Source organism: Equus asinus, chromosome 2 (genome assembly GCF_041296235.1).
Source record: "Equus asinus isolate D_3611 breed Donkey chromosome 2, EquAss-T2T_v2, whole genome shotgun sequence".
Lineage (NCBI taxonomy): Eukaryota > Metazoa > Chordata > Mammalia > Perissodactyla > Equidae > Equus > Equus asinus.
In genome coordinates, this window is record NC_091791.1 from 53,425,058 (window position 1) to 53,442,386 (window position 17,329).

Genomic DNA, 17,329 nt, shown 5'->3' on the forward strand with positions numbered 1-17,329 from the left:
GTGAAAATTTGAGTTTGTTGCTATTAAGTAAAATTGAGATTGAATAGTATTCTAGCTCTTGAGTTAGGCTTTTTCAACTTAGTCATCTTGAAGTGAAACAACAATGCTATGGAAATAAATATTCTAATTAAGTGGTGATTTTATATAATAGCAACAGCAAGGGATGTAAAATGTCAAATGAAATTCCCAGAATGAGCCTTCACTTTTCAGAGTGATCTTTGGCTCAAGTACAATAATATGATCAACAAGATTAAAAATCAAAATTGTATTTAAATTATATAGCTATAAGTCTTGCATTGAGGAATAAGTGGAGACTTACTAACTATGTAGTACTGGAAACATAAGACAACCGTATTGTTAATGATGATTAATTATGAGTACTTTAATGTAGTATAGTTTACCTGTTATTTGGCTTTTAAAGGCTTTTTCTTTTATTGGTATAGATATGAACAAATACTAAAATAGCAAAATTTACATCTTATTTAAGGACTATTTTCTATTTGAGGAGTTTATTTACTTTTTATTTCTTGCTTAATGAAAATACATTCCTGATTTCCATATCTACTAAAAGAGATCATTCGGGAGTTTCAACATTCAACAATTAGGAATTCTACCAAGAGAGAACAGATGCAATTATCGAAGAAATAATACAATGATATTTCCCAGAACTGAAGGACATGAGTCTCCAGGTTGAGAGGACCCACAAAGTACCCAGCACAGTCAATGAAAAAAAGACTGACTCTAAGCAAGGTCACTGGAATATTTCAAAACACCAGAGATAAGGAGAGAATTCTTAAAGATTCTAAAAATAAAAAGTATGTCACATTCAAATGATCAAGAATCAGAATGACATTAAATTTCTATATAGTAACAATGGAAGCTTGAAGACAGAAGAGCTTGAAATGGTCAAGCTCTCAGTCATGTGTGAGCTTAGAACAAATCTTTTTATTTTTTTCTATTTTAGGCATGCAAAGTCACAAAATTTACTTCCTGTGCATTTTTTGTCAGAGTAGATATACTCTGCCATACTTAGGGAATAATCCATGATAAAGGAAACCCAGGAGATCCAGGAAACAGAGTATCCAACACAGAAGGGAGGTGACAGGAATTCCCAGAGTGAGCTCTGACAGCAAGTTCAGAGTACAATTGGCCAAAATTGGATGTGATGAGTGAAGGTTGCCAGGACAGGTGTCTCCGGGAAAAGTATGGAGATGAGAATATCTAATAGGTTTAATACCATGCAGAGATGATACTTAAACCAATCTGCCCATGCTGTGACCAATCAGAAGAAACATTGACTGTAGACAGCAGGCACTATGATGGAACTGCACATTTGCCCTGAGCACCAATGAAAAATGTACTTGAGCCAGTGTGAAAAGGGAGAGCACAGGATGACTAAGCAAATGAATAAGAAAAAAGGGAGGTGCCAGCCCCACTGCCCAGTGGTTAAGTTTGCACGCTCCACTTCAGGGACCCAGGGTTCACCGGTTCAGATCCTGGGTGCAGACCTAGCAACACTCACCAAGCCATGATAAGGCAGTGTCCCAAATAGAGGAGCTAGAAGAATCTATAATTAGGATGGATATACAAGTATGTACTGAGGGGCTTTCAGGAGAAAAAAAGAAGAAGATTGGCAACAGATATTAGCTCAGGTGCCAATCTTTAAAAAAAAAAAAAAAAAAGAATTGTTCTTTGTGTGGATATATTTGTAAAAAAAAAAACAAAATAATAATTGTTAACTCTGGAAGAAAACAAAAGTTATATAAGAAAGGAAATATGATAATGGAGCATGACTTGGCCAGCAGTGGAGAGTATCTACATCATAGTCATGAGAACACAGACTGTGGATTGAACTACTGTGATGTTGCTCTATTGGGAAGAAGGGGGAAGGAGAAGAGGACATGGAAGAGAACTGAAATCCTCATCCGCTGGATAGGGAAGTGGGAGGTTTAAAGTGGTGCCTACAGGGGGATGGAGGGGAGAGGGGACCAAGCAAAAAAACAAGAAAGCTTGTTGCTTTCTTTTGTTATAAAATGTAGCATTATTTGACTTTACAAGTAAAGTACATGTATGTATTTGCACCCCAAAGAAGATGCTGTCCGAATTTTCCGTATTTAAAAGCATCATTCAAGATGATTCTGTGGCAAAAAACTGAAAATTAAATTTCAACTTGAAAATTGTTTAGAAAATATAGACATTTTAGAATATTGCTTTAGGAAACTTAGAAGCATACAAATCCCATTTTTCCTCCTCACTTTAACACTTAAATACAGTTTATAATCCTGCTACTCTGTGAGACTCCTTCCTATGTATTGTGACTATTTTGTGGGATATTTATTTCATTTTGACTTATGTTTACTGCTTCCAAACCCTCTGTGTGGGGAATCTGAAATCCCCACTATATTATCTTATCCAAATTCCCTCTTCATTTATTATTATTTTATACTTTGCTGCCATCAGTATTTAGCATCCTGCATATTTATTCAACATCTGTTTGTTTAATTCCTACTATATGGTAGATGTGGAGGATGCAGCAAGGAACAAGATAGGTATGGTCTCTACCCTCACGGGCTACTGTAGCTGAATGTCTGTATTCACTAACTGAAAACTCGATCTCATCTTTGGTTTCTAAGAGCCTCACCTTTGCCCTCCGTTATTAAAATAATCATAAACTCACACAAAACCTTTTCTGTAGAAAGGCCATGAAAGCACTTCTATACCTACATTTCTCTGACTTTATTCTTTGTGGTTCATTGTTTGTTTTTATTTATATATTTAACATCCTTAAACCACCTCCCCACTTCAAAGGCAGGAAACAGAGCATAAAAATCATCTAAGTTACCACTGCAAAACAAACAAACATATCCCGTAATTTGAATTCATTTTGGAACTTTCTCTTCTTGTTTGTGATGCGGTGATCCTTTTGTTATCAAGTTCACTGTATATGAGGTGCCCTCGCCGTTCTCAGCATGAACACAGGAATGTTGGCTTCAACCATCCTGGATTTCATTCATTAGAAATAGTCATTAAATTTGCTGAACATAGTATAATATTAACACTGTTTGCCTCAAGTTGTACTGTGCCTATTTTCAAGTAGGTGAAATTAGTTTCATCTCTGGAGATGTCAAAGAAAGGCACTGCGATGGGAGAATCACTGGACCAGACAGTTCATACTGAAGAGTAAATTGAAACTGAAATAGGAAATAGGTCACATTTAAGGAGAAACTGCAAGAAAGCCAACAGTAAGGCTGGAGAATTAATTTAAGATTTTTACAACATACAGTTTGTTAAAAATATCTTTCAGGCTAAAAATGATTGGAATCTTGATGTGACCTTTAAAGAGCAGTAATACCCCTGACTGGGTTTCCCAGGTTGAATCACCTGAGCATGTAAAAGATGAAAATAGGAATCTAATCAGAACATTTATTACACCGTAAAGCAATTTTCTGAAAATGTTACTCAGTTCTATGACCTCATTACCAGACATCTGTTCACAAGGTCAGTGTACAAGTTTATTTTGGCTGAGCAAAGCATAAACATATGAAGGACCTTCAAGGATTTTGCTGAGGATGTTCAACATTCCATAGCTTTTCACATGAGAAATGCAGGTGGCTTTTGTACAGGTGAGCAACACTACTGCCAGAAGAAGGACAGATGAGGAAAGTACTCTTAGTCATATTAACCATCTCTTTGAATTTTCTCTGGCAGCCTTTTCTTGGTGAATTGGCAGATATTATAAAAAATCAATTATCACAGAAATTAGAGCCTTACAGGTAAAATTGCTGAAGTCTAATTGACTTTAAATGATGATGATTAGAACAAAAATCTTGACATCTTCCTGTCTGATAGAATGGGTTTCTGTTTGTAAAAGGATTTGAAGATACTGAACTGTTTAGTGTCATCCATTAAAAAAGAGAGCATTTGTCCAGACAGTGGAAAAGAAAGGTCATACTATTTTCCCTACAAAAATCTAGGGAAACAGAATGTTGTAATGAACATTGAATTCTCTAGCAGTCTAGTTACCTGCATTTTTTAGACCTGATTCTGCCACTAACTCGCCATAAGATTTTGGGCACTTCATTTGCACTGATTTCTCTGACTATTAATTTTCATACGTATAAAACAAAGAGGTGGAAACTGACTTCTAAAACCTCTTGTGTCTCTAAAACAGTGGTTCTCAAATAGGGGGGATTTTGCCCCCCAGAGGGACATTTGGCAATGTCTGAAGACATTTTAGGTGTCACAACTGAGGGAGGGGGATGCTGCTACTTGTATCTAGGGGGTAGAGGCCAGAGATGCTGCTTAATATCCTGCAGTTCATGATAGAAAGTTATCCAGCCCAAAACAGCAATAATGCTGAGGCTGAGAAACCCTGCTTTAAAAGTATGATGAGTCAGAAAAAGCTAAACGGATATACATAAATATGTATAGGTAGTTTTGGTGATGGGTTACAAGTAATTTTATTTTCTTTTTTATATTTTTCTCTGTTACGAATGTTCCTCGATAAATATATTTTCCTTTAATCTTAAAACCACTAAAATATATTATTCACTTAATGCAAATACAGTCAATTTCGTTCTAGGCTTGATCAGATTAATTGTTGAATGTGCGTAGGGAAAAGAGATTTCCCTAAAAGCTGGGAACGAACCTTATCTGCAATTATAATGTAATATGTCAAAGATCAACAAGAAATAGAACTTAATAGCTATTCATTATTGAACAGTATAGCAAGAATTATTCTGTAAAAGATTGTATGCTTGTAAGATTGTAAGGCATTACTGATTATGTTTTTAAATTCTTAGTAAAAAATGTGAAGAGAATAGGTTGAAGGTTTCATACGAAGGTGCTGATAAGCATAGTCAATTCCCCTTATTTAATACAAAATATACTTATATTAATGTAATGTTTAACCAGGAAATGAAATATTTAAACAAAGGCAGAATTGTTTGGGTCTAAGAAGTCAGAATTAGTCATACATGCAGGGTCCCTTTTATAGAAGTCAACCACGTACCTGGATACTGAAGTAGACATTCGGATGCCCTAGAGCCCTTGAATGTAATAAGCTCTGTGTGAGACCAGCTCAGAGAGCTGCTTCTCACCTGAAGAATCCTTCCCAGAGTTTAAATGTGTTAGATCTGGATCCAGCCTCTAACCCAGTCAGCCCCTATGGTCTTCTCACTTTCTTAAATGGGTGTTCTGGGCCCATCCAAATTTAAATCCTAAGAACTTGAGCCACCTGAAGGGTTTAGGAACACTTCTGCTATTGATGATCAGTTTTGATGTAAAACAGCCTACAATATACTTCTTAATTACTTTAACTTTTGCATTCTCATCATAATCTTTCTGTTACTTTCTCTTCCATTTTTAGGATCAATTTTAACATAAATAGTGTACATACAATCCTTCAGAGAATAGGATCTAAAATGCTGGGATTTAGAATTCTTTTGTGGATGATAACTTCCTTCTTCCTTGTTGACTAAGACTGCTGTGTCTACACAAATTTTCCTCCTCGGACTAGAACCTTTCTTCATTTTTCTTGTACTTTTGGCTTAATATTGTATAAACCAAATAGAAGAAAATAAATAAAGCATTATAAATTTAAACAGAACCTCAATACCTTTTAGCATTGTTATTGACAAGTGACTGTTGTGCCCTGTTTATGTCCTCAAAACAGAGAAATAGTTTTTCTTTTAATGATTGGAGCGAGGAAATAGATACAGGGAAAATGAGTGGGAAATAGATCAGAAATTCTTATAGAGCACCTCATTACAATTAAAACTCCACCATACCATCTGTGACTAATTTTTTAATATTAAAGAAATTGTTGGGGAAAAAAAATCACCCATCCCATCTGCCTAAATATTTTTCTAAAAATGTTTCTAAAAACTGTTTTCATTTTTGCATATTTTTCTCTGTCACCTTATAACTATACTTCATACTTGCAACCATATTATGCATATGATTGAGAATTCCAAGGTAGAGGGGAGGTATTTCCACTCAACATTTTATTGCAAACATAATTCCCTTATTAATGGACTTTTTGTGCTGAAGATATAAAAATTGGAGGGAATAGGTCTGCCTTTAGATGTGATTATTTTATAATTACACCTCTCCTTCAAAGTGGTCACATTAGATGTTTATAACTTATATAATGTTTTTGAAGTTCATAATACTGCAATAATTCTCTCCCATATTCCCATATTAGTTCTCTTCTGGGCCCATAAGAAAATATGCAGTGGAAAATCCAATTTTCAAGGTGATAATGGCTGTTAAAGATCTATGGGTCCTCAGAGAGCGTACACAGCCCCTTTTTGCTTTTCTCGACAGTACCTGGCCTTTCTTGAAGCCTTGAGGGGATTGATAATACTGAGGCTACAGAGTTGGTTACTCAAGAGCTACGTTAAAATCCAGGCTGTAAATAGATCACCAGACATCTCAGGGTTAGTCCTAGCTCACCTTTAATCTAAACCTGAAGCAAACCTTTGGTGGGTGGTGTAATCTGCCCATATAGATGCCCACGTCCATACCTGTAGTTTGCTGCTGAACCTCTGCATGTAAACTCAAGTGTTTACATTAAAACATTAATGACAAAGAGGAGGTATAAAGAGAGTATTTAGTTTACTTATTACATACTTAATATCATTACTCTGTCAGGTGCACTGGGAGAACAGAAGAAGCTTAAGATTTGTCCTCCTCCTCTAGTTTCTTAAAATCTTGCTCTGGAGCCAAAATATACAGAGTACAATAATAGAACTAACAATAATATGTGAGTTCTTTTGTGAGATACGCCCTAAGTAATTAGTTGATTATACTCATTAAAGATACTAAAATTTGTGGATGATATAAAGCTAGACTGATTGAATGGCACTTTGACTCACTCACATTCGGAGATGTACTTTCTTGAGTGGGAGTGTTTACAAGTTACACCCAGCCTTGGAAATCACACCTGAGTTGGGTAGAGGGTATCATGGACGTGTATGCCATTTATCATCTGTTCGGCAGTAGGTAAAAAGTCAAGAATTGCTGAGAGAAAGCACAGAAATAACAAGGTAGGAATAAAGAAAATGACAGTTCTGAGAAAACAAGGCATCTGTTTCAGATGAACATTGGTCACTTCCTTTTGGTATGTCTCTGAAGTCATCTGTCATCCTCTGTTTAATAAGTAAATGATAACTGATAGAGAATATAATTAATTAAACCATGCCAAGAATGTTAAAAGATGTATAGAATCCAGTTATTTTTATTGAGGGTGTAGACCCTTTAATTTAGTAATTCCTTTTCACATCAAAAAATATGGTAGAAATACAAAGCTTAAGTGGGGTGTGGAAATGATGTTTGGTTTTGACATAATAGGATCCCACTAACTCAGAGCAGCTGAATCAGGACTCATGAATCAAGACCTTTTTCTTCAGTGTAAAATATTTTAGCAGTGATGTTTGAATGTTTATAGTACCTTGGGCTTTGAAATTTAGGGATGAACCATTATGGATGAGTTTCTACAGTAACGTTATAATTAGAAGCAATCATAAATTCACATGTGTGAGAAGAAGAAGAAGTGTAAAAACCCTTTAGAAGAATATTTTTAATCCAGCTATAAATAAGAAATGAGTCATCTATATGCCATGCAAATTTTCAGAGTGGCTAAGTTGAGAAATTATTTTTTTCTCTTTACAAAGCTTTATACTTGGGGGGAAATGTAGTTATGTCTGAAAAGTTCAGAAATGTCCCTTTCAAAGCTGTGTGATGATGAAATCATTGACCTTTCTGCAGTAATAGAAGTGTTCTATATCTACACTGTCCAGTAACAGTAGTCACTAGCCACATGTGGCTGTGGGCATTTGTTGTGGCTAGTGCAACTAAGGAACTGAATTCTTAAGTTTATTTAATTTTAGTTCATGTAAATTTGTGTATCCACATGTGCCTAGTGTCTACCATATTGTTAAGGCTTTAAAATGACTTAAAGTCAAATTGTACAGTAGTAGATATGCCTTGCCAGATAGTGAATTCATTAACTGAATGTCATTTCATATCTAAGATTCTTTGGCTCTTAAATCTTTTTACCTTGTTCTAGGTAGAGTCATTAGCACTCCTGATTTAGCTTAGCTTTAAAACAGCATCTCTTTTACTTTAAAAAACTCTTTCTGCTCATAAACTTCAGCCCCAAAGTGCTAGTTTTTAGAAGACAGCAAAATTATCAATGCTAATAGCATAAGGGTAAGCTCATCATACACTTTTTTTTACATTCCAAAATTAAATTTTAAGCTGAAATGTTTGGGGGTGGAATGTATTGATGTTTACCCTTTACTCTGAAATGCATTAAGAAGTGGAATGATGGATGGATATGTACTAGATATGTGATAAAGCAATACAGCAAAATATAAATGATATATGGTTATCCACTGTACCATTCTTTGAACTTTTCTGAAAGTTTCATGATAAAATGAATAAGCTTCATGATATAATGTGAAGGGAAAGTTAAATGCGAATGTATTAAATATTTTAAAGTGTGGTTTTTTTTTGGATCTATCACTTCTCTGTTAAATAGAGCCAAGGAGCAATAACTGAACGTTTACGAAGTTTCAGTATGCATGATCTAACGACCATCCAGGGTGATGAACCTGTGGGACAAAGACCCTACCAAACCCTCCCAGAAACAAAAAAGAAAAGTAAACTCGCCTCCAGTGAATCAGCAGGTGTGCTTGTTTGTTTTAATATATCGTTCTTTCATCATTGGGATTTGGAGTCAAGATGGGTACTAAAATAACACCTGGTAACTCTCTGAATTTGAGCAGACAAAATTTATTCTTAAGCTTATATTTTTGAGCTTCACATTTAACTGTAGTTCTCTTTCTCTAAATTTTCTCTAAATAAGTGTAGTGCTTGCCCTCTGTTGACTCTGGAGATAATCCAGCTAAGAAAGTAGCTGTAGCCTCTTGTGCTGCCCATGAATTTTTAGAAGTGGTGGGTGTGGTTACCACCACCTCCCTCCCACCAGCACTAGTTTTGACCTCTGATCAATACTCTTGCTAGTCAGACTATGGAGAGACATCTAAGGAGTTTTTTATAGTTAAACACTCTTTAGTGTAAGTGCTGTGAACAAATAAGGATATTGACTCACAAGATGAAAAATTTTAAGTAGGTGACAAAAGATGACTCAGTTTGAAAATAGGATTACTCCAATGGAAAATGTGTTGAAATTATACCCTCTAGTTCAAGAAGTGACTTGTAGTATATTCCACTGTAAATTAGGAGCATGTCATAGTTGATATATTCTAAAAGTTTAATAAATTATTGTGATCTTAGAAACATACACATAAATAAAAAGACATAGTTCCTTAGTCAATTTATGACATATAATAAGGTTGTAGTTCAAGGCTCAGCTGAGAACAAAGATCTTCAGGACATTTCTTGTTAGTGTACTATTAAGTCCGTAAGGTACAGGGCTCCTTGATCTTTGTTTTTTTACGTAGAAGTTTTCTTTTGAGGGAGATTGAAAATCATCCTTTATAATTAAAAGTGATTTGAAAAATAATAGTCCCTTCATATAAAGAAAAAGTAGTAAACTTTCTTTTAAGTTCTCCCCAAAATGAATAACTTTATAAAGTTGGTGGCTATTTTCTGAGGCAGTAATTAAGCATTGGCTGTTGGGATTAAGGTAGTAATGCCCTTAAGAGTGAGGAACCATTGAACTTTGAACTATCATCCTTAATACATTAATAATGTAAAAGTAGTTCCTAATGTATGCATTTTCCTTTTTTTTTTTTTTTTGAGGATGATTAGCCCTGAGCTAACATCTGCCACCAATCCTCCTCTTTTTTGCTGAGGAAGACTGGCCCTGAGCTAACATCTGTGCCCATCTATCTTCCTCTACTTTATATGTGGGATGCCTGCCACAGCATGGCTCGACAAGTGGTGCATAGGCCGCACCTGGGATCCGAACCGGCAAACCTGGGTCTGCCAAAATGGAACATGCAAACTTAACCATTTGCCACCGGGCCAGCCCCTATGCATTTTCGTTTTTTTTGTTTTTTTTGTTTTTTTTTTTTTTTGAGGAAGATTAGCCCTGAGCTAACATCTGCTGCCAATTCTCCTCTTTTTGCTGAGGAAAACTGGCCCTGAGCTCACATCCATGCCCATCTTCCTTTACTTTATATGTGGGACGCCTACCACAGCATGGCTTGCCAAGCGGATGTCCACACCCAGGATCTGAACCAGCAAACCTCAAGCCACCAAAGCAGAACATGTGCACTTAACCGCTGTACCACCGGGCCAGCCCCACATTTTCTTAATATGCATTTAAAAATTAGGTGATTCTGATTATATATATTTTGCTAATTTGGACCAGTAATGAGTCCTTTATCCACAGTTTATTCAAAAATTTTCCTTAGAATTGGTTAAGAATTATATTCCAATTATTTAAATGAAAACAGGATTACAAATATGAAAACCCATAACATTGTTTTTATTGTATTCATCTATTAAATTTAAAATGGTGTGACTAAAATATTTTAAGATAGTGAGGTGCTGTTTAGTTCTTTTAAATTTCAAACCATGAAATTAAATTAACTTAAGATTTATAAAAATACAAAGTAAGTCCTAGCAGTACGAGAAAGGTACTTGTTCAGTTATGGAATTAAAACTTTTATACGCATTACTTTGCCCAGATTCCACACTTTCTACAGAATAGTATATATTCTGAGATTTTCTGCCCTGAGGGAAAAAATTTAACCAAGTTTCTCTCTTGGCAATATTTTTAAGAAAGTAGTATGGCTCTAGGACAGAAATAGTTGAAGCAATGATAATAATAGATAGTCTAGATAGACACAAATCCAGATATACATGGAAATTTGCCAGATGAGAATGATGGCTTTCAATTTGGCAGGGGAAAGGCAGATCAATAGATGGTGTTAGGATAAATGCTAGACTTGGAAGGTGAGGAAGAAATGAAGTTGTCCCTCAACCTCAAACCTTTGATCAACATAAATCCTTAAAAGACTAAGACAAATATAAGAAATTAAACCATATAGTAGGAAATTCCTATGTATATTTTTATACTCTCAAGATAGATCATCCAAACCAGAAAACATAAAGGAAAAGTGTCAGAGATTTTTCTATATAAATAAAAACATAAAACCACCATATAGAGAGAAAAAACCCACACCATGGGAGACAAAAGACAAACTACAACTGTAAGAAATATTCTCATTATATGTTACAGGCAAAAGGTTCAGATTTTAACTATTCAAGAACTCTTTCAAGTCAACTATTGTCAATATAGCTGAACAAGAAATACGTGAAAAAGGTATTCAGCCTCACAGACAGTCAAAGAAATAGTACTAACAGTAAATTTTGCTCACCAGATGGGCAAAAGAAAATTTTTAATTAACAATGCTCTGTGTTGGTAACTCTTCTAATTATCTATTGCTGCCTAACAAACCACCCCCAAACAGTGGCTTAGAAAAACCAGTCATTTGTTTTGCTCCCAAATATGGGGATGACAGGGCTCAGCAAGGCAGTCCTTGCTCAGGGTGTTATGCAGCTATCATCAGACAGTAGCTGGGGCTGCAGTCATACTCCCCAAGGCTTCTTCACTCAGATGTCTGGTGTCTGAGCTGGGAAGAGTCAAACAGCTGCTGGCTGAAACAGCTGGGGCTTCTCCGGCATCTCTTTCTCTCTGTGTCTCCCTACATGGTCTCTGAGGGACTCTGAGGGTCATTGGACTTCTTACCTAGCAGCTGAAGGCACCCAGAGCCAGTGTCCCAAGAGAAAAGGCAGAAGTTACGCAGCATCACTTCCGCCTTGAGGCTGTTTGTTGAGGCAGGTACCTACAAAGGCCCTGGAGATTTAAGAGAAGAGGAGACAAGTGTCAGAGTTTATGGACATGTTTTAAAACCAACACTAGCCTACACTTGTTATGAGAGTTTAAAGTGGAGTAATCTTTTGGGTGACAATCTGGCAATCATTATCAAAATTTATTCCCTTTAAATCAACAAGAAACTTCTGGGAATATGTCATAAGGAAATAATCAAACAAATGTTCGAAGATGTACGTACAAGAGTGCTCATCTCATTGATGTTTGTAGTAATAAAACATTGAAATAAACCAAATGCCTAAGAGAAATGGTTAAGCAGAAAGGTAGTTTATTAGCCAGGAAAAATACTAAATAATGTCAGTCTATACTTACTGGCATGAAAACATATCCAGATTGTGGGGGAATAAACAATAACAATGAAATAGTATGTTTTATAATCCTATACTGTAGAGACACAATAGACAAATGAAATGGATTAAAATATGTAAAATTATTTTTCAAATATGTATATACATAGAAGAGAGTCTGGAAGGGTATTACGAAATTGTTAACAGTATTTAGCTCTGAGGAGTGGGATTTTAGTGATTTTTTTTTTAATCAACCTGTTACTCAAAGTAGGAAATAAAACAACAGTACTCTTCCTTTTGAAAAATAATAAAGGTACTCATTTTTTTCTGTCATGAATTTTTTCCATTTCATTTACTTCCAAAGTTGCTCAAGAAAAAAAAAGCAAATTGATACGTTTTTCAGTGTGGGCATTACATTCACATTGCAAAGTCTGTTTCCCAGTTTATGTGATCAGTACATTCACTGCAGAAGCTCTGATGGTTTGCACAAGCAAACTCACATATCTAGAAAAGTGGGTCCCTTTTGAAAACTCATCATGGCCTGCTCTGAGTGGTTTGAAGTTAGCTGGTCAAGAGAAGTCTTGCTTTGGTGAAGTTATTCAAATCTGCCTGTTGTCACTATGGGAAAAACAGATCCCTCAAAGTGCTTTTTGGAGGAAAACAGATACCTTGAACATGATGTTCACTTCCTTTGAAAGAACACCACGTTTTTGGTCAAGTGGAAGTATTTTTTCTGCCAAGAACCTGCTGCTCCCATGTTAGTTAAAAGTGGTTCAACATTCAGTTTCAGTACCAGCACATAAAGAGATTGTTTTGTTTTAGATGCTTTACATATTTGTTTAATCCTTAAGATGACTGTGCAGGTTAAATATTTTTATCCTTATTTTGTAGATGAATAAACTGAGACTTAAGGAGATTATTTGTCAAAGACTACATCCTCAACGACAGAAATGAGCTGTCCAAAGTTCCTAACCTAAGTCTTATTCTCTTTTTAGTTTATAAAGAGACTACACTTAGTGAGACAGTTGGGCTGGAACTATGAATTCAAAAAATTTGAGCAGGAAGGAACCTTAGAGATGCTTTAGTCAGAGACAGCAAATAGGGGCCGGCCCCATAGGCTAGTGGTTAAGTTCAGCACACTCCACTTCGGCAGCCCGGGTTCAGTTTCCTGTCGCAGACCTACACCACTCGGTGGTGGCCATGCTGTGGCAGCAACCCACATATAAAATAGAGGAAGATTGGCAACAGATGTTAGCTTACTTGTTCAGGAAAAAAAAAAAAAGACAGCAAATAGGTGGCATGCCTACTCCCTGCTCCTGTGCCTGAGGTTGTGGCACTTTCCCATGCTGCCTCAGAATCCCACTCAACATAGTGCCCAGACAGCTCAGCTAGCTCAGAGTTGGCATTCATACAGAAACTCATTCATCTCTCATCTGTCTCACCGCCTTACCAGATAAGAAAACTGGGGCCCATGGGCCGGCCCAGTGGCTCAGTGGTTAAGTGTGCACATTCCACTTCGGTGGCCTGGGGTTTGCCAGTTCGGATCCCGGGTGTGGACATGGCACCACTTGGCAAGCCATGCTGTGGTAGGCGTCCCACATATAAAGTAAGGGAAAATGGGCACAGATGTTAGCTCAGGGCCAGTCTTCCTCAGCAAAAAGAGGAGGATTAGCAGCAGATGTTAGCTCAGGGCTAATCTTCCTCAAAAAAAAATTTTTTTAATTTAAAAAACAGGCCCAGGGAGAAGCAAGACTCATTGAAGGTCTCAGCTAATAAGTGGCAAAATACTCATTTCTCCTGATATAGGTCCAGGGATCCTTCTACCACAGTACCTGAGTTGTCTTCCAAATCGAACTTTCTATGATTCTACACTTACAGTAATACATGGAAACTGCTTAGAACAGTGCCTGGTAAATGCTAAGTACTAGATCAATATCGGCTATTATTATAAAGAGGGAAAACAAAATATACCAACTCTAAGATGTACAGGCTGTGAATAAAACCAGGTCAGTTTGCAAAAGCGGTTGCTAATTTCCTAAAATGGTAACAGAGCTCTAGGCTGAATCTGGCCAAGCAGCTGCAACCTTCGGCCCCAGGTCCACAGCAACAGAGGCTCCTCGTTCTTGGATCCCCAGTCACTGCTCCTCACAAAGGGGCATGGAACACACTGTTCCACAGGCTCTGTCCAGTCTAGATTGATGATGTGAAGCAGCCGGCCTTAGCATCGCCTTTGTCTGGTCCCAGCTTTACCCCGTCAGCTTCACCTTGCCCAGGCTTGGCAGACCCATAAACCACTCCTCTGCCTTGCTGAATTCCTCCTCTGATATGGCATCCAGATTTAGGCTTCTCATAATCTCAGGTCTCCCTCTCTTCTGAATCCTTGGACAACTTTGACCAACATTATTTCCACCACTTACAGCAGAATTTTCATACGTAGTCATTTCCAGATTTTAAGTGGAATAGAAAATGCATATTTTAGTGAAGATATTTGACTTAACTCGTTTCTTTTTGATGCAGGGTTTGGTTCAGTAAGTTAAGTTAAACTTGTCAGTTTCACCTCCTAATAGATCCCAAATTTGGCTACTTTGTCCTCACTCCTTGGACTCCATCGTTTCTGACCTGCCATACTGCAATAACCTCCCTGCTTCTAGTCTCTTCTACTTCTTGTCCAAAGTGCAAGAAGAATCTTTTAAAGAACCCAAATCTAATCATGTCACACTTCTGCTTAAAATGCTTCAGTGCCCTGCTCCCCCCCACCCCCCCATTGCACTCTGATGAAGTCCAAACTCAATAGCATGCAGTATATTGGCTCCTCAGCCTTGGTCCATCATGTGCTAGGAATATAGAATCATGAGCCTTTCAGAATTCAGCTTAGCTGCCACCTCCTACAAGAAGTCTTCTCTCAAACCCACTGCCCCCTGCCACCAGGCTGAGTTAATTTTCTTACTCTCTGCTCCCATAGCACCTTGTCCTTATCTTCTTTTTTTTTTTAAGGATTGGCCCCAGAGCTAACATCTGTTACCCATCTTTTTCTTCTTCTCCTTCCCTTCCTCCTTCCCCCCCACCCCTCCAGTACATCATTGTATATTCTAGCTGTGGGTCCTTCTGGTTCTGCTCTGTGGGACACTGCCTCAGCATGGCTTGATGAGCAGTGCTAGGTCCCAGCCCAGGATCCAAACTGGCAAGACCCTGGGCCGCTGAAGTGGAGCGCGCAAACTTAACCGCTCAGCCATGGGGACAGCCCCCCCTTATCTTCTATTCATAGCATTTATTACAGTATTGTAATGCCCATTAGAGTCTGCTTCCCCTATGAGACTATAGGTTTCTTAGGATGGAAAAAGATAGCTTTGTCATCATTGTATCCCCATGATTTAGCACACTGCCTCACACATAGTAGAATTTTAAAAAATACTTGTGGAATAATGAATCAATCTACCACTTTTCCTGAAACCATAATTAGAAAGCTAGTGAGATTTTTTTTCAGCTGAAATTAGGGAACAAAGACGGAATAAGATGTATATATAATCATCTTTTGAATGAATTTCCAATTCCTAGTCATATTAAATAAGATGCAGTTAAAATAGCAAGGGCTATGTTTGTTGAAGTGTAGTCTTATGTTTCACCTGTGGCCTTAGAGAACTTTTTGATCAGTCACTTCCTTTCTGACTCTTTCCTTGATTCCACATTCTGTGTTTTACCTTAGTTTTTATTATGTTGGAATTAGGAATATTGTATAAGCAACAGCAATGGAGACAAATCTAGCAATGACAATCTAAAAATAATTTTTTCTGGTTTATTTTCCCCAGTTATAGAAGTACTATAATTTTTTTAAATAAAAATTTGGCAATTTAAAAAAAAGGAAAAATTAAGAAATTTAAAATCACCTAAAAGCCCACTTCCAAGAGATATAATGGTTTCATTTTTATGTTTTTCCTTTGTTTGTTTTATATGTACATTTTTTTTTCCACTTAATATTGCATCAGGAGCATTTTCCCATCCCCTCCCCTGGCCACACTGGCCTCCTCACAGTTCTTCCAGGCAGTCATGCTCCCCGCTGCCGTAGTGCCTTTGCACATGCTGTCTATTATACCTAGAACACACTTCCTTGGCCTGCTGCAGGAAAACAAAGGATCTCAGCCTAAATAATGACTGATTCTACTTCCAAATCCTTCCTAATTTCTATCCTAGAAGTCTGGCAGCATAAAACTGTACTTGCTTAATATACAAGGAGTCCTTTCCTTGCCCCTCTTAAGCCTGGAAAACCTGATACTTTTTTCTCACCTAAAGATTTAGGTTTCTAATGCTCCTTACTTTATTAAAGGAGAATTTGAACCTTGTAACCTCACCCTTGTCCTTATAACCTACCTAGTGCTCTGGTTGCCTTAGACTTCTCTTGCTCCATCCAAGTAGTGGTTCTCAAAGTGTGGGCCTGGACCAGTACCATAAGCATCACCAGGGAACTTGTTAGAAATGTAGATTCTCAGCTTTGCCCCAGGCCCAGCAATCTGTGTAGTAATAAGTTCTCCATATAACTATAATATGTGCTAATAAGTTTGTGCTAATAAACTCTAATAAGTTTGAGAAGCACTTCTTCAGGAGTGAGATCGTTCTTATCCCTGAATCACAGCCTTAGGTGCTCTCAGACTTCCTAACAATAACCAGCTGACTGCCTGAATGTTGTAATACAGTAGTCCCCCCTTATCCACAATTGCGGTTACCGGAAGCAGATGATCCTCCTTCTGACGTATCATCAGAGGGTCAGTAGTAGCCTAGCTATGTCACAATGCCTATGTCTCTTCATCTCATCACGTAGGCATTTTATCATCTCACATCCTCACAATAAGAAAGATGAGTACAGTACGATAAGATATTTTGAGAAAGACCACATTCACGTAACTTTTATTACAGTATATTGTCATAATTGTTCTACTTTATTATTAGTTGTTATTAATCTCTTACTATGCCTAATTTATAAGTTAAACTTTATCACAGGTCTGTATGCATAGGAAAAAACATTATATATAGGGTTTGGTACTATCCACCATTTCAGGTATCCACTGGGGACCTTGGATTGTATCCTCCAAGGATGGGGGGGACTACTGTATTGACCAATGTTAAGTCTTTGTAGCTACACAAAGCAGCCTGTTAGCACACCCACACAACCTCTAAC

At 37.2% G+C, this 17,329-nt stretch overlaps 1 protein-coding gene across 2 annotated transcripts in view; it reads left to right on the plus strand.

Moving 5' to 3' along the window:
* The window catches only part of REEP3 (receptor accessory protein 3), a 96,109-nt gene that overhangs the window by 73,733 nt on the left and 5,047 nt on the right, over window positions 1-17,329 (plus strand). For both annotated transcript variants that reach the window (XM_070488652.1, XM_044755780.2), the window contains one exon: window positions 8,546-8,693. In XM_070488652.1, the coding sequence (XP_070344753.1) occupies window positions 8,546-8,693 (148 nt within the window). The remainder of the gene's footprint in view (window positions 1-8,545; window positions 8,694-17,329) is intronic.